This window comes from Maniola jurtina, chromosome 20 (genome assembly GCF_905333055.1).
Source record: "Maniola jurtina chromosome 20, ilManJurt1.1, whole genome shotgun sequence".
In the NCBI taxonomy this organism is placed as follows: domain Eukaryota; kingdom Metazoa; phylum Arthropoda; class Insecta; order Lepidoptera; family Nymphalidae; genus Maniola; species Maniola jurtina.
This window is the reverse complement of record NC_060048.1, coordinates 6,936,201-6,954,400: the sequence shown is the minus strand read 5'-3', so window position 1 is coordinate 6,954,400 and position 18,200 is coordinate 6,936,201. Positions and strand designations below refer to the sequence as shown.

At 37.9% G+C, this 18,200-nt stretch overlaps 2 protein-coding genes across 2 annotated transcripts; both read left to right on the top strand.

Moving 5' to 3' along the window:
- Positions 1 to 6,975: 6,975 nt before the first annotated feature.
- LOC123875626 (allergen Tha p 1-like) lies at positions 6,976 to 9,741 on the top strand. The gene is made up of 3 exons (XM_045921558.1): positions 6,976 to 7,111; positions 7,992 to 8,178; positions 9,443 to 9,741. Exons 2-3 carry the CDS (start codon positions 7,992 to 7,994, stop codon positions 9,646 to 9,648), a joined length of 393 nt encoding a protein of 130 aa, XP_045777514.1. The 5' UTR covers positions 6,976 to 7,111; the 3' UTR covers positions 9,649 to 9,741.
- A 1,154-nt stretch (positions 9,742 to 10,895) lies between these two features.
- Positions 10,896 to 17,573, top strand: LOC123875843. The gene is made up of 4 exons (XM_045921891.1): positions 10,896 to 11,314; positions 11,857 to 12,042; positions 16,553 to 16,747; positions 17,332 to 17,573. Exons 1-4 carry the CDS (start codon positions 11,131 to 11,133, stop codon positions 17,535 to 17,537), a joined length of 771 nt encoding a protein of 256 aa, XP_045777847.1. The 5' UTR covers positions 10,896 to 11,130; the 3' UTR covers positions 17,538 to 17,573.
- The last annotated feature ends 627 nt before the right edge of the window (positions 17,574 to 18,200 follow it).

Genomic DNA, 18,200 nt, shown 5'->3' with positions numbered 1-18,200 from the left:
CCTTCATTTAATTTTATCGTACTTCCACAATAAAACTTTAAAAAAAATTATAATAAACAATTTAGAAGTAGGTACTTCTTATAATTTCAATGTAGGTGGTGTAAAAATCATCCCCAAAAAGTTCTAGCTGCTTTACTCTATTCTAGTTAGAGTTCTAAAGATCGTTTCTAGATCCTAGAAAAATAAATAAATAAAGTTCCTCTATGGATTCTTAGTTATGCAGCCTAGGTCTTTCTAGGTCTAGGTCTAGCCTGAATCTGGATATTTTATTGATGAGTAACTTATAAAATGATAGATATAGATAGTAATATTAGAAGATGCCTCCGATTTCGTCCGCGTGGATTTAGGGTTTTAAAATTCCGTCGGAAATCTTTGATTTTTCCGCGATGCAAAGTAGCCTATATTCATCCCCGGGATGAAAGTTATGTTTATCAAGCAAGTCATGGATGTCATCGTAGATCAAAATATCATATTGAAGTAGTCGACTGTTTCATAAAATGGTGGCATTTCTGAAATATTAGCTAAACTGTTTGTTGACCATCTTGATATGAGTAGACCCCGTGTTATCAGAAATGCTTCCTCAGATAAGCCATGACGTCCCCCGACGGGTCTGATAGTGAAAAATATTAGATCAAAAAATCGGCAAATGAAAGTGCGAAAGATTTATCAAAAGTTTTTACCTACCTACCTATGTAGGTATTATGTGTATTTATATTTTGAAAAATTGGAAGAAAGCTTGGAACTTGAAAATAAAAGTTTTCCATTTGAATTTTCAAAACAAGCGCAACTAATCGTATCATCTATAATGCTTTTACTTTTACTGTAGGCGTTTGAACGGCGAAGGCAAAAGTGTCAAAATCTGCGCGTCTGAGAGTTGCCCATAATGTTCTCATATCAAAGGTGTGTGAAGTCTGCCAATCCGCACTTGGCCAGAGTAGTAGACTATGGCCTTAACCCTTCTCATTCTGAGAGGAGACCCAAGCCCAGTTGTGGGCCGGCAGTGGCTTGATGATAATGATGAAGATATTTCTGTATTTTTGACGACCACATTGACGTTATAGTGGGCGCTGGTTCTAATTGGAAGGCCTCTGCCAAGTTGGGGTTGGGGTTTCAAAATCATACCTGATGGAAAGTGATGATGTTGCCTAAGATGGGACACGTTTACCTAGAAGATGCCTAGAAGGGTTATTAATTACTTAGTATCATTATCATCATCATCATAACCATCGCCGCGCCGGGTACGTGCCCGAGATCGAACCGTGGACTTTCCAAACAGGAGGCCACCGCAATTGGTATAGTAAAAACTAAACACGGCGCAAACTTGGCGCATCTTTATTGTTGTTTAAACGGCTCCACTCCGCTCTGCTGGTGTGTTTTACGCTTAAATAATTTATCATCATCATTATCATCAAACTATAGATATCCACTGCTGGACATAAGCCTCTTGTGGAAAGCACTTGTGGCGTGAGGAAGACCACACGGCATGGCCTTTCAATGGATGTCAACCTAGTAAGGGCCCCCCTTACTAGGTTGACATCAAACGTTCCAACGCTGCGCTTTTCGTTGCGAGGTTGCCATTCCAGCACTTTGGGACCCCAACGTCTATCGATTTTTCAAACTATGTAAAATAAATAAATAAAAGTTTATTCAGCTCAACAAAATCTCAAACAAAAAAAAATAAAAATACAATTCATACAGATTATCAACTAAACTTAAAACTAGAAAATACTAAGACCAATTTTGTGTCTGTGAGCTAAAAGGGCTCTGCCTCAGCAAGATGCTGCAGTATTTGACTACCGCAGCGCTGATTTTCAGGCAGAGCCCTGGTGCCCTCTGCCCATTGCCACTTCGGATTTCGGAGCACTATAACCACTAGGCCGTGGTACACTTACAGTCGTGTCGTGGTCGTACTTACAGTGGTGTTTCAGATTCTATTTTATTCATCCTGTAGGTAGTACGCGACAGGTTGAGATGGCTATCGGGGTATGAGGCGGGGGGTTAGCGTGGAGGCTGTGCGGGTGTACGGGGCGTCACCACCCCGATAGCTATCTAGACCTGTCGCGCACTGTTCCTAAGTACCTACTACGCGCTCCGGGTGCGATACCCAAGGGAGACGTAGTAGGTTCGAATCCTGCCGGTGCAGTCCCGCAATTTTTAATATGTATAAATACCTACCTATTTAAAATTATTTAGGCCTTAAATAGTTAGCTAGTAGTAGCAAGTTAGTTTCCTACTCGTAATTCCGACGCCTTGTTTTTACATTAAAATGACCAAAATAGAGTAATTAGAAATAATGGATAATTATTATTTTCATATTATGACATCGGATAGATAATCCTTTGTTTTCCGAAGCATCTATTGCACAGCTGAAGGCCAAGACCGCTCATTGTGCTGTCAAAAGGATTCACGTGCATGAATGTGCAACAAAGCCACGTAAGTACCTACTACTAGCTACTAGTGGTATAGACTAGTGCCTCACTTGCTGCGACGGAGTGCGGAAATTTCATTAGATTTTTTGGTAAAATACAACATGCAGCAAGTGCCATGCACCGCCCGCCCTCCCACTGCTGCTCATGCAGAAAAAACCAGCCACCGAGCAAACCCGAAGTACCATCACGCAACACCACACAAATCCACCAGAACACACTCGACGCACGTTTCGCTCCGACACTGGAACATCCTCAGGAGATGTAGACCTTACAATGCACAATTGCAAAGATATCAAGTTCAATTTGCAATTATGCATTAGGTCAGAACAAAACCGATATCGGAGGATCGAATCGGAATTGACATCCAGAGTAAAGGCCATAGCTCATTAGAACCACCTGGCACCTGACCAGCACCCCCTCGTCGTTTGGTGTCCACTCGTAGTCGACAGGCGGTCCACGCATGGATGCCGCGTTGTCACCAATGAACCTCGCGTGGTCAACAAGTGAATATCGCGTGGTCAATGAGTGGACATCGCGTGGTCAACATTGATCAGTCTGTCAGCTATTGGCTCTAGGTCACAAATATGTCTAGCCTGAAACACTCGAGGGCAGCGCGTGGCCCACCAGGGACCCGTACTTTGGCAATGAGCAATCAACGCAAAGCAAGCGCCAAGCATCCGCCGCGCGTCCGTGCGTGGACAGCTTGCGAGCGAGGCGGACCGCTGACGCTGCGGAGTTTGTGTAGTGAGCGTATGACCATGTAAAGATCATACTAACAGCACGAAGCGAGGTGGTGCAGGTCTGGTGCCGAATGGTCCTAATGAGCTGTGACCTTAATGTCACAGCGCGAGTAAACCAGCGGGCATAACCAGCTCAGACAACTGCGTAACAGACTTAATTGTAACCTAGGTTTCCATTATAGCTATAACCATGGAACTATGAATCAGTTGGAAGAACCGATCGTAAGAACTAGATAGTTATCGATATGAAATCTCTATCGATATGACAACGATGTAGGTACTTACCTACTTAGTTTAATCCATTCCATATTTACCTTGTTATTGTACATATGTTAATTAACATGGAAATGTGTGTCTGTCTGTCTGCTAGCTTTACACAAATACACAGCCCATCCGTTTATAACTAAATTGGACGAAAGGGTGGAGATAATGGCATGTCATAAACACTTTTGTCCCGGAAAATCAAAGTATTCTCATAGGATGATTTTTTAACTTAAATCCACGATGACGAAGTTGCGGGCTTCATCTATTTGATACAGAGATAGTTTGTATCCTGGAGACGGATATAGGCTACTTTTTATTTAAGACCTCCCACGGGTTTTTAAAAAAACCGAAACCTATGCGAACGAAGCCGTGCGCATAAATAATCTAATGTAAAATAAACAAAATAATCCAAAATGCAACCTACTCGAGTAATCAAAAATATCCGTGATAAAACTAATTAATTAAATTACCCAAATACTTGCCTACTTTGAACAACAATAATAACACCTACTCGAATTACAATTAATATTCTTTTTTATAAAAAGGCAGTATGTTTGTTTTCCTACTCAGAACTAGATGTTAATTAATTACAATGTTCTAAGAATAATACAGGAAGGTCTTTACTTGCCTACGTATGGACTTTAAATAAATCTTAATAAATAAGACTATCGTTGCCATGGTAGGTACAGTATCAAGATGGAGCATCTGATTATGTAAATTACTTGTAATTAACAATCTAAGTAATTAATTAATTATCTTTTATATATGTATGCCGGAATCTAGAAACATAAACATAAGCTGTAGTAGCCTGCCTATATTATTTGTAATGTTAGGTAAAATAGGTAGAATGCTGATAATAATAATAAATGTTTCAATTTTTTTTAAAAACGCCATTTGTACAAATCCTAATTTGTACAAATTAGGATTTGTAGGAGTAGGATTAGGTTAGGGTTTTAGGATTTGCCAGCTTGATGGGTACTTTTGGTCCAGGGGCAACCAGGAGTGGTCTTTTTGACGACGATAAATAGTGATGTTAATTTATTATTATTAATTTACAAAAATTTGTACAAATTGCGTTTAAGGGTACCGTACCGTACCTCAAAAGGAAAAACGGAACCCTTATAGGATCACTTTGCTGTCTGTCTGCATGTCTGTCTGTCCGTCTGTCGTGTCTGTCAATAAAACCTATAGGGTACTTCCCGTTGACCTAGAATCATGAAATTTGGTAGGTAGGTATTAGGTCTTATATGTAGTACAAGTAAAGGAAAAAAAGGTATTTTGACGGAGACATCCGCTGAGAAAAAAGGATTTTTGAAAATGCAACCCCTTAAGGCGGTAAAATACGGGGCTGGAAATTAGTGGAGCCCAGGCTAGTCGTTCATAAACATAAAAGAAACTACGTTAATATACGAAGTCATGAGCAAATAAATCAATAAATTAGATCACGTAAGAAGCGTATCTAAGTATTTTTCCAACGTAGCCCGTACTTACCTCAATCAACGAAGTATGTAATAGGTATTCTAGCATCATTCCACCAAGTAAACAAACGAAAACTTTTGAGTCAAAGAATTTTATTCTACCCAAATAATTTTGAGAGTTGAGAATAGTCTGGCCTGTCCCGCTTCACTCGAACAAGTGTAAATTAAAATTTATAACACCCCCGACAAGTGAGGGTTACAGTAACTAGAAAAGAGCTGATAACTTTCAAACGGCTGAACCGATTTTCTTGAATTATAGCTAAGAACACTCTCGATCAAGTCACCTTTCAAACAAAAAAAACGAAATTAAAATCGGTTCATTAGTTTAGGAGCTACGATGCCACAGACAGATACACGGATACACACGTCAAACTTATAACACCCCTCTTTTTGGGTCGGGGGTTAAAAAATCCTGAAATACGTGCCCGTGTACGTTTACAGTCATTTCAAGGAAATGCATAGGTGTGCGAAGTTTCATAAGAATGCTTCTGTAGGACTAATTAAAATATCCGTCGGAAAATTCGAACATCAGAATATAATTCTCAATTAGGTAAACAATTACGTAAATAATAAAAAAATTACTAAGCACAAAAAAATGTTTTTTTTTTTTGTTAATCAAGTTCCTTGAAGGTGCCATCAGGTAAATTTAAGTAAACGGAAATACCTACTCGTATTTCCCATCAATTTTTTAATTATAAAGGGTGTATCTTGTTCAACCTATTTTTTTTAAATTATAAGATTGCGCTTGGCTGCAATCTCAATTGTTTGGAATAGCCTCATGGAATGGCTTGTCTAAAAGATAGGTATCTACTATCTACCTGGTAATTCATAGCCAAAACTAATTAAATCTGTCGATAAGTTACTTAGCAACGTTTTGTTTGTCAAAAAAATACTATGTTATACCTACTTAATTATTGTTAACAACTAACAATAAATACATTTAACAATTGTACTTACAAAAAATATTTTTTTTAAAGGATTTGGTGAAAAGAAACTAAAAATTCCGTCAATCTTCCTGTTATCAACTAATTGACTCGAAGGTGTTACAGCCAGCGATATGGCTGTTGCGGCTGACTGTGCTTGTCGAACCTTTTTTTTTTTGTGGAGAAATCCTCATGGATACCAGCGCGCTCGGCGTGGCATGGAGGCTATATCGGACTCTTACCGAAACCCCATGGTTTAAAACCTTTTGGTGTTCCACGCTACACTTTGGTGGCTGGGCTACGGGAAATAAAAAATCCCTACAGCCGTCTACTACAAGTTAAAACGTGTCTGCAATTTTTCTTTCTTCTTTTCTTATATTCACTTTGTTGTCTGTCTGGCCGTCTGTCCGTCTATCGCGTCTGTCATGAAAACTTATAGGGTACTGCCCGTTGACCTAGAATCATGAAATTCGGCAGGCAGGTAGGTCTTATAGCTCAAGTAAAGGGGAAAATCCGAAAACCGTGAATTTGTGGTTACACCACAAAAAGAAATTAAAATGTGTTCATGAGTAAATGATATATATTTTTTATATTTTATATTTTTAAGGTAAAATAACTATACCAATAATTTGGGTACATTTTAAAACAGATATTTATTTATTTTTATGCACAACTAGCCGATGCCCGCGACTTCGTCCGCGTGGATTTAGGTTTTTCAAAATCCCGTGGGAATTCTTTGATTTTCCGGGATAAAAAGTAGCCTATGTGCTAATCCAGGATATTATCTATCTCCATTGTAAATTTCAGCCAAATCCGTTCAGTAGTTTTTGCGTGAAGGAGTAACAAACATACACACACACACACACACACACACACACACACACACACACACACACACATACAAACTTTCGCCTTTATAATATTAGTGTGATAGTTTTTGATTTATCGTGCAAAATGTCGGAAAAAATACCCGAGTACGAAATCCTCGATGTGCGAGTCTGACTCGCACTTGGCCGGTTTTTAAATGGGAACCAAACCACGTTAGTATGGAGCGAGTGACAAAGAGATTGCCATTGAAAAAATACGAAACCACCTGTAGGTATAATATGTGTAACTTTTTATGCAGTAGGCATCACCGGACTATAATGACGGTGGGGGAGGAGGGCAAATTAGACGTTTGAAGCTTGACTCTATCCATTATAAATACAGCCAGTGACCACTCTGTGATCATAACTTCATAAGTCACCAACACGTTGTGCAACATCTATTGTGATACGGTAGGTTTTTAATCACTTTTTGCAAGTAAACATATTGATTAGAAAACACAACCAACCAATGGTGTTTTGGGGTTTGGGATGCAACGTGTGCAGACAATTTAGCTGCATCCTACATTCAGGCGACCTCCTTCTATGGCGGGTGCAACGGGCCAAGAGACGCAAATATGAAAACCTCGATGAGAGCTTCATATTTGTGACTTTGGGACACGGGGGCTCGAGCTCTTTTAAAGAAAATTTCGAAAAGGGTTATCGAGTCAACCGGGCACCCGAGAGCTGACAGCTACCTTGGGCAAAGAATTAGTTTGGCCATCCAAAGGGGTAATGCTGCCAGCATCTTGGGTACAACATGCTATGGGTTGGGTGATTTATTTTGGTTTTTTTTAATATAAATTTTTTAGTTTTAATTTATATTTAAGTATATTTTATAAAATTATCAGTTTATTTTTAACATTCATTAACAAAGTAGAGTTTAAATAAAATCTTGCCTTGGCGAATAGTAAACTTCTCTGAGACGGCAAATTGGAGACAAAAGTTTACATCAGAAAGTGAAGCACCAATTTTCTAACGTCCACTTAACACTATAACATATAATATACCATCCCTCATTCTTTGAAAATTAAATAGGCGCTAACTTGCTATAATTAGTTATTGATGAGATACTGTTTCTTTTCGGTGATCCTCGCAACATCATCCACGCAAGTTTCGGCTTTTCAAAAACCCCGTGAGAACTCTGTGTTTTTAGGGACAAAAGTAGCCTATGTTCTTTCCCGAATACTGTACATACTCTCAAAATCCATGAAACGAATCTAAAATAATTGAAATCGATAGTAAAAATACAACTTTATCCACATTGAAAAGAGGTTTATTTTCAATTTTGCAGATGATTTCGAAGACATGTGTGGTGCTGTGCTGCCTTCTAGGGGCGGTACTAGCCGAGGAGAAATATTCGGACAAGTATGACAACTTCGACTTGAATGAGGTTCTGGAAAATAAAAGATTATTGATATCTTACGCCAACTGCATTCTTGATAAGGGGAAGTGCACCCCTGAAGGAAAGGAATTAAGAGGTAAACCCCTTTCATCATGATCATTCATTGCCGGATCACTACTGAGCACGGATCTCCTCTCAGAATGGAAAAGGTCTGGGCATAGTCCACAAAGCCAAGTGCGGTTTGGCAGACTTCACACACCTTTTAAGAACAGAGAGACCTCTCAGGCATACAAGATGTTTTTATTACTTAATAAGCTTAAAACTCCGAAAAGTTAGAGGTGCATAGCTGGGATCCAACCCTCGACATCCCAATAGGAGCCGGCGCCTTTAGGCTATTCAAGGACAACAATGTATGAGTCGCAAATCCATCCAGTAGTTTTTGCGTGAAAGAGTAACAAACATACATACAAACTTTCGCCTTTATAATATTAGTGTGAAATGTGATAATATCGACCAACATCTTAAAATATTACTATTTGCTTAGCTATTGAATTAAGGGCAAGATATAGAAGACAGTAGATAGGTACTTTTCGATATGGCACCCATTGTGAAGAGCCATGGAGCTTTGGAGCCATTTTGGAGCCCTGACCACCGGTAGCTTAGGTCCTACCCCGCCGTTAGTGGGACCCAATCAACCGTATTTTTGGCAATATTTGTTATTTTATTTTTTGTAAACATTGTTTTTAACAATTTAACCCTTCACAGCACACCAATCGAACCTAATTGTAAATGATGATGCAGTCTAAGATAGAAGCGGGCTAATCTGGAAGGGGTATGGCAGTTTTTTTTAAGCCCATACCCCTTTGGTTTCTACACAGCATCGCACCGGAAAACTAATTCGCTTGGCGGCACGTCTTTTGCCGGTAGCTAGCCATGGGTGAAGCCTCCTATCAGACCAGACCAAAGAAAATTCAGAAATTATAAAATTTCAAATTTCCCCTGCCGGGAATCGAACCCGAGACCTTCCGCTAAAAAGACCACAGCGCTCATGACTGCGTCAGAGAAGTTGTCAACCTCCCTGCTCAACCTAATTAGTAGATATAACTCAAAATTTAAAAAACCCCCGGCACAAAACTCTCTATAAAAAAAAATAGATAAGAGCTGATAACTTTCAAACGGCTGAACCGATTTTCTTCGATTTATAGCTAAGAATACACTCGAATCAAGCCACATTTCAAACAAAAAAAAACTAAATTAAAATCGGTTCATTCATTTAGGAGCTACGATGCCACAGACAGATACACAGATACCCAGATTCACACGTCAAACTTATAACACCCCTCTTTTTGGGTAGGGGGTTAAAAAGAAAGTAGATGTATGTACTTATTTTTCTTTTACAGACCACATTCAGGAGGCTCTCGAGACTGGCTGTAAAAAATGTACAGACGCCCAATCAAAGGGAGTTACAACCGTGATAAACCACTTAATCAAGAACGAGCCTGAAATCTGGAAGGAGCTGATTGCCAAGTATGACCCTCAAGGGATCTGGAGGAAGAAATATGAGGACCTTGCGAAAGAAAGAGGAATTGTCATGACCTCGAAATAAGATTATTTCCACAAAAACCGATAGATGATGAATTTTTATACCTATTTTGTTTACCTGTTGATTTTGTAATAAAAATATATTTATGAATCTTAATTCCAAATAATTATTTTGTAACCTCCGTTTTCGTTTTAGGCTTTTTTTTACTTCAGATACAAGTTAACCTTTGACTGCAGTCTCACCTGGTGGTAAGTGATGATGCAGTCTAAGATAGAAGCCGGCTAATCTAATAAAGTTCCAAAAACTAGATAAATGTCCGCAATTTCATGGTCTTAGATTTTTTACTCTTTGTTTTTCGAAGTAAAAGTAGCTTATGCCACTCTCCAGGTCTTTGAAGGTCTTTGATTATATTCATGCAAAAAAACATGTTGATTCGTTGTTTCGTTGCGGCGTGATTGAAGGACAAACCAACAAACAAACACACGCATTATTTATAATATAAGTAGTGATAATTTAATCTGATAGGTCTTCTTAAAATTTAAAATGCAGAAAAGTATGCAGTTCGAACGAACGTTAATAACTATTATTTATTGCAAAATCTTAGAAGTCTAAAGAATCAATAGGTAATATTTTTTTGTTCATCATTGTGAAGTGTGACTACTGACTAGGTAATTATTTTACTGAATGTATTTATGATCAAGTGCTTAAACCAAATTGTAATTTAACAATAAAGTAATATACCTATTTGTTGTTTATAGTATTAAATAAACAATATAGCAGCACTAACAATACTGCTGTTAGATATAAACAAGTGTAAATTAAAAATTTTAACACCCCCGACAAGTGAAGGTTACAGTAACTAAAAAAAAGCTGATAACTTTCAAACGGCAGAACCGATTTTCTTGGATTATAGCTAAGAACACTCTCGATCAAGCCACCTTTCAAACAAAAAAATAATTAAAATAGGTTCATTAGTTTAGGAGCTACGATGCCACAGACAGATACACAGATACACACGTCAAACTCATAACACCCCTCTTTTTGGGTCTGGGGTTAATGAAGAATCTATGGCACTAACTACTACATATATTTGTTAAGTTGGTAACTACATACAGTACCATGCATTGGTCATGTTATATGATTTATCCTTACATTCATCAAACACACTTTATAACTACAAACTGATTGCAGATGATGGGCTAGTTTTCGAAAGTATTCACAATCAATAAAAATCATTTTATAATGATAGTTAATTTTTTCGTTATTAGTTAAAATAATTAGTAATACTAATAGTAATAAAAAATACTTACATACTCAACTATTCATGACATTATAGGGGAGAAAAACGTGCAATGAAAATTAATTACAGTAACACTAAACAATAGAACGACCACTAGTATCTATTTAGCTTGCGTAATTTATTAAAGGTGCAATTGTTTTCAGTCTATAAAGGAACAAATCAGATATAAACTGAATCACTCGTCATTTTTCATCTTTATCATTGCTTTACAGTCTGTAAAGAAATTTAAAAAAATACATACAAATATGAAGGGATTGATTATATTAGTTGGTCTTGTTATGTTGAGTTTTTCGGTGGCTGAAGAATATACAGACAGATATGACGACATCAACATAGATGAGATATTGCAGAACAAAAGATTACTAACGTCGTATATGAAGTGCGTGTTAGGCCAAGGACGCTGCACTCCTGAAGGAAAAGAAATTAGAGGTAACAGACTAACATTTTATGTTTTTCGATATCTTCCACTATAAAGACTTAACTAAATGTCTAAAAACAACAATAAGAAATATAAATTATTTTTTACTTTTTAGTGTTTGTGGTTTTTGAAGTCGGTTTTATTTTACTTTTGAAATTTTTTTATTTCATAATTTTTAGTGGCCCACTATACTGTAATATGCTATGCCCAGTTAAAACCCTACTGTTTACTAAGCTATTACACTGATCGCGAGCAATTTGCTCTTATCCATTGAGGAGTTCTGTTCTCCATCTCCGAAGATATTCATCAGATCTCCACCATCATCATCGCGTGGATTTAGTTTTTTCTAAAAATCCTGTGCGCCTACTTCTAGCAAGCTTCAAATCACTTAGCATACTTGATGCTAAGTGATTTTTTCGCAATCCATTGTTGGCCCACTACTGAGAAAGGGTCTCCTCTCAGAATAAACACAGACTATACTAATAATATGATATATAATATTATGGATATTACAACAGCAGATAGATTATACTCATTTTTTTTTCATTTGCAGTTCACTTACAAGACGGTATGCAAACTGGATGCAGTAAATGTACTAAAACTCAAAAAATAAAGGCGCGAAAAGTGGTAAACCATCTCCGGAATCACGAACACCAATTTTGGGAAGATCTCAAAAAGAAATTCGATCCCGAGAACAAATTCAAGCCAACTTACGAAGCATTCCTCGCTTCTGAAGATTAAATACGTATTTTATACGGGAGGAATATAAAAAGCAATTTCTAATATCTGAGTGTTAACTAAATTCCTTACAATTTAAGGTTTTGCTTTTATACTACGTAAAATAAAGATCGTTTTATTTAGCTATTGTTTCGTATATTTGATCCAAATCTTGTGACGAACGGAAACGAAACCTACCATCTGAACCACAACCCCTAAGGACGGAGGATCTACCGATTATTATTATTAGATACTAGGTAAAACTTAATTAATTTTATACCTAAGTATATATAATGTAAAGTGAACTTTCTTGCAAAGTTTTATCATAATTTACTTGTGACTATTTCTTATAATTTTGTGTTTTTTTTTCTCTCTCGTCTGACTTTAGCCAATGTCAAGTTTGTAGTTATTTGTAACAAGTTAGTTAAACTTCAAGTATGGACCTCGTCTGTGCCGGCGCTCTCCGACATACGCACGGCACCCCCTTAGAGCGCTTTCCAGTCAGTTTTAACAAAAAAAAACACTCCAAAGAGGCAGAGCACGCCCGCCAGCTAACACCAACACAGACGAAGTCCTGTGTTTTCTTTGAATGTGTGTAGCTATTAATAATAAGATGAATTTGGTTCAAATCTTGCAACGAACAGGAACGACGGGCAGGAGATGAACCATCTAAATAATTCTAAACCATATACCTACCTATAGTTTACCCACCCTGAGGGCGCAGGATCTACTGATTAATTATATTATAAACCATATACCTACCTATAGTTTACCCACCCTGAGGGCGCAGAATCTACTGATTAATTATTATTATTGGTTAATTTTATTATACATATATGTAAAGTAAAACTGTTACCTTTTTTATCTTAATTTATACTTATCGCTATTTGGCTTTTACTCAAATAAATGAACGTATTTGATTGATATCAAATCTTGCGATGAATGGAAACGATGGGAGGATCTATCGAGTGTTATAAATAAATTTTATAATATGCAAAATAAAACTGTATCTCCAAAGATTTCGTCATAAGAAACTTGTCACTAACTATTTCTTACAATTATTTGTGGCTTTTATTTTTAGTGAGTGTTAAATAAAATTTCTTTTATATTTCGTTTTTACTTATCTGTTACCTTTTTATAATGAAATTCGCTGGCTCACTACTGAACACAGGTCTCTTCTCAGAAAGAGAAGGGTTGGGTCATAGTCCACCAGGTAAAGTGTGGATTGGCAGACTTCTCATACCTTTTATATGAAGAACTCTCGGGCATGCAGGTTTCCTCATGAGGCTAAAGCAAGTGATTCCGAAAAGTTAGAAGTGCGTGCCCGGGATCAAACACCCGATCCTCCGGATAGAAAACCTACTTCTTTACCACTAGACTATCACCACTATTACCACTGTGCACTAGGCTATTAACCCTGTACTTATGTACCCATAGTGAAAAGATCCGGTCGAATATCTAACACGAAATTAAAAAGAAGATACAAAGCTACAAAGCTACCTGCCTAATTGGTATTTGGCGCGCTTGTCCTAACACCTAACGAATGTGTAGGTACAGAATATAAGTTCTTAACTTGTTTTTTTCCTACGTCCAAATTTCAATTTTTTGTTACGAAAAATAAGCATTACAAGAACAATTCAAATGAAATATTAATAACTTAGATAATTTATTTTAGCTTCAACCATGTAACTAGATCTACAGGCTGTATGTATATTATTAACTTTTCGTTTACGTCTTATTTATTCATTTACAATAATAAATAATTTAAAAAAATGTTAGCAAAAATAAAAAAATCGGCCAAGTATGAGACGGACTCGCACACTAAGGGTTCCGTACCATCGTACAAGAAATAATAGTTTAATTTTTTTTAATTTTGAAAAGACAACCGAAAAAAATCCACATGGTGGTGATTTTGTGGATAAGTCTAAATATATTGACGATTTATTACTTTATCGTCATATACCTAGACTAAAATCGAGTTTCTATTTCTATCCTACTTAATTCAATTTTTTTTAAAGTACTAACAAAGTCGTGCCGCCAAGTGATTATACCTATCGTTTCGGTACGATGACACCACCAATTATATGGGTAGGTAGGTACCTACAACAGATAATAAAAAATTGTTAGTATATTTACCTACCTATAGGTTTGATGAAAAATAAAACGGATGTACATAGCCACTCCTTCCAGGCCAGCCCGCTTTCATCTTATAGGCTTCATCGTAACGGGGCGCCAGTCAGGTAACCTCCCAGTGTGCCTGGATGCTGCTGGTCCCTTTTGGATGCGTCCGAGGGGAAGAGCAGTGTTCGGAGCGGTGCGCCCCGGTAACATGGCTAATAATTTCTCTTCGGAGATATTGTTGGCTATGGCTAATGACCTGGCAGGGGGGGAGGTTTCTCCGTGTGTCCCTCTGACTAGCAGAGGGCACAGTGGACGAAGCGTAGGATGGGACGCGGGCGACGTGCGCGTCCCAGGGTCGGGGGACGCACTTCGTTGGTGCGTCCCGGAGGTGCGGTGGTGGGGATCGAGCAGGTCTCCGGTGGAGGGTCTGCCTCGGCAGACGTCGCTGGCTGGGTCGCGGTTGTTTGCTTCGGCGTTCCCGTGACCCAGTCGCCAGGCGACGCGCAGTAGCGCCGATGGGGTTTAGTGGGTATTCCTGTCGCCTCTCGGCTCGCGAGTCCCACATACCCTCCCTCAGCTGGCTGGCTGCCTCACGGCTGGCTGGCTAGCTTCCGGGGGGGATGCGTAAATGCATTCCCCGGCGTCAAAAAAAAAAGGCTTCATCGTAACACTTATACACCACCAGGTGAGATTACAGTCGAGGGCTAACTTGTATCTGAATAATAGACAAAACTCAAAGTAATTAACCAAACAAGGTTAAAAAGAAACATCCTTTATAATATGTTGAAGGAAGTTTTTGAAAATAAAACTACGTGAGTAAACGGAAACCCAAACTTAATATAAATACAGTTTGTGATCCATCTTTGACTATATTAAGCTACCGAAATCAGTGCTGAGTACAGTGCTACTAAATAGTGTTAAAAGGTAAAAACGTCTTGTGTATTTAGCTCAAAGAAGTACTTAGTTAAATTATTAAGTTATGATTAAGTTAGTCCGGTCAAGTGCAAACGAGGTTTCCGTGCCATCATACAAGAAATAACACTTTTTTAATTATTTTTTTGAAGTTACCACAAATTCACAGTTTTCGAATTTTTCCCTTTACTTGTGTACTATAGGGAATTGCTTCCTGCCAAATTTCATGATTATAGGTGTTGACCTATAAGAAATCTGTAGGTTTTTATTCCCTTGACCAGACTTGACAGACAGACAACAAAGTGATCCTATAAGGGTTTCTTTTTTTCTCTGGAGATATGAGACCTTAAAAATTGAAGGAAAACGAAAATATCTACAGCATTAGTAGTCAAGTATTTAGTTTGAGCTGTGCGTTGATAGATCAGTCAGTCAGACAGTCAGCTTTTCCTTTTTAACCCCCGACCCAAAAAGAAAGGTGTTATTAGTTTGACGTGTGCATCTGTGTATCTGTCTGTGGCATCGTAGCTCCTGAACTAATGGACCGATTTTAATTTAGTTTATTTTGTTTGAAAGGGGGCTTGATCGGGAGTGATCGATTCAGCCGTTTGAAAGTTATCAGCTTTTTTCTAGTTACTGTAACCTTCACTTGTCGGGCGTGTTATAAATTTTTAATTTACACTTGTTGTAATATATTTAGATAGAAACCGAGTGACTAATATAATATCAACGTACAGCTCAAACCGTTGTAAATAAAAATTTAAGATATTCCATGTAAATGCTTTCTATTACGTAGACCTCCACCCTAGATGACCTCCTCCACTCTAGTGAAGGTCTCTACGTAGTTTCAGTAATTCCATACAAGTGGCGTAGAGGCTGGTCAACGCATAATTTCTTCTTCTTCTTAGACGCTGCAGTCTTGGCAGAATGATCGTAGTCGTCATTTCAACTGTGACTCCCTTGACCTCGGTTACCTATTTTTATTTAATAGAAATAACCATCAAACGAGCAGGCGGGTCACCTGATGTTAAATGATTACCGCCGCCCATGAACATACCATAGCCAATCAGTTGCCGGTCTTTCAGGAATATGTTGGTCCGCCCGCCGCGCCCCTTGAATAACCCCATGTTGTAACCTAATGGGAACACCGCAGAAGGGAGTTGATTTCACAGTTTGCATGTGCGTGGAAAAAAGGATCTGGTACAGAGGGCGATCTTAATGCACTAGGCACCCATGTAGTGAGACTGAAATTGCTTGCGGTGGCATGCGGTGCGGTTGTAGAAAAAGGAGGGTGGAATGAGGTCAATAAGCTCTTCAGTGCACTCCCCATTGTAAACCATTCATCTCACTATCTTGTACACTCGTATTGTGGCAATTTACATTGTGCTCTTTTATCTGTCCATCTCATGGATGATCTACCGTGTGCTCTGATGCCTTCTGACCCGCACCACTAGTCTTACTACGGATAACCTCGTAAGTTATAAAAGGCTTATTTTTGTGAATTTTACAGATGATTTCGAAATCGTGCCTGGTCATCAGTTGTCTGCTAGTGGCAGTGATAGCCGACGAGAAGTATACGTCCAAATATGACAATATTAACATAAAGGAAATTCTGGAAAATAAACGATTGCTATACGGACACACTGACTGTATGCTCGATTTGGGAAAATGCACCCCCGAAGGAAAGACATTAAAAGGTTGGAATCTGTAGTTAACAGGGCTCTCTCCGTCACTCCATACAATCGTAGTCCCAATTTCATTTGAATATCAAGCAACCAAAGTCCATGAAATTTTGCAGACATATTCTCGAAACTAATATCTGTGCCTGTGGTGTATTAGATTTTTCTAAAAATATGTAGTTTTAAAAATACAGGGGTTCATAGATTTGTATGTGAATTTTTAAGACCGCGTAACTTTGAAACCGAATATTTTAACGGAAATCTGGAAAACCACAGGCATAGATATTAGTTCCCCAACCCAAAAAGAGGGGTGTTATAACCCCCCGACCCAAAAAGAGGGGTGTTATAAGTTTGACGTGTGTATCTGTATATCTGTGTATTTGTCTGTGGCATCGTAGCTCCTAAACTAATAAAACGATTTGAATTTAGTTTTTCTTGTTTGAAAGGTGGCTTGATCGAGTGCGTTCTTAGCTATAATCCAAAAAAATCGGTTCAGCCGTTTGAAAGTTATCAGCTCTTTTCTAGTTACTGCAACCTCCACTTGTCGGGGGTGTTATAAATTTTTAATTTACACTTGTGAACTATGTATATCTTATTTACAGATAATCTTGGAAATGCTCTTGAGACTGGATGCAATAGATGCACCGATATTCAAAAAACTAGATCATCAGAAGTTATAGAGCACTTGATCAAACATGAACGTGATATTTGGAACAAGCTGACTGCCAAGTATGACCCTGAAGGAGTTTGGAGGAAGAAGTATGAGACCCAGGCCAAGGCAAATGGCATTGTCATACCACAAGATTAAGATCGGTGTCAGCCAGGGTTGAAAAAAAAAAAATATCCTATTCAAAACAAAATCAAAACCACGTTTGAAACAAATATTTACTTGTTTTTTACTATTTTATTTATGTAACTTTTCAAAAACAATGTTATATTTGGTTATTTGTAATAAATAAAATATTTTAAAATAAAAGTTTTTTAATTTTACTGTGTAACGTACACCTATAATATGCAATTGCATTCCTGCACGAGTATATTAATTACTGGTACGTAGGGAAAATTTTGGGATAAAAAGTGGCCTAACGGGCCTAACTATAATTATTATTATATCTACTTATCCTGCAAGATCCCGTCAAAATCAGTATAGCGGTTTTGAAAATTAATCCGGCCAAACCAAAAATTAAAAAAAAAATAACTGTCACCCTGCAGGATTTTTAACCCCTGACCCAAAAAAAGGGGTGTTATGAGTTTGACGTGTGTATCTGTGTATCTGTGTATCTGTCTGTGGCATCGTAGCTCCGAAACTAATGAACCGATTTTAATTTGTTTTTTTTTTGTTTGAAAGGTGGCTTGATCGAGAGTGTTCTTAGCTATAATCTAAGAAAATCGGTTCAGCCGTTTGAAAGTTATCAGCTCTTTTCTAGTTATTACTGTAACCTTCACTTGTCGGGGGTGTTATAAATTTTTA

Bases quoted from the DNA above. Each gene is read 5' to 3' on its own strand.
- LOC123875626 (XM_045921558.1), top strand. From the start codon at position 7,992: ATGATTTCGAAGACATGTGTGGTGCTGTGCTGCCTTCTAGGGGCGGTA. The intron at 8,179-9,442 runs GTAAACCCCTTT...TTTCTTTTACAG, and splicing joins TGAAGGAAAGGAATTAAGAG to ACCACATTCAGGAGGCTCTC.
- LOC123875843 (XM_045921891.1), top strand. From the start codon at position 11,131: ATGAAGGGATTGATTATATTAGTTGGTCTTGTTATGTTGAGTTTTTCG. The intron at 12,043-16,552 runs AAATACGTATTT...TATTTTTGTGAA, and splicing joins ATTCCTCGCTTCTGAAGATT to TTTTACAGATGATTTCGAAA. The intron at 16,748-17,331 runs GTTGGAATCTGT...TCTTATTTACAG, and splicing joins CGAAGGAAAGACATTAAAAG to ATAATCTTGGAAATGCTCTT.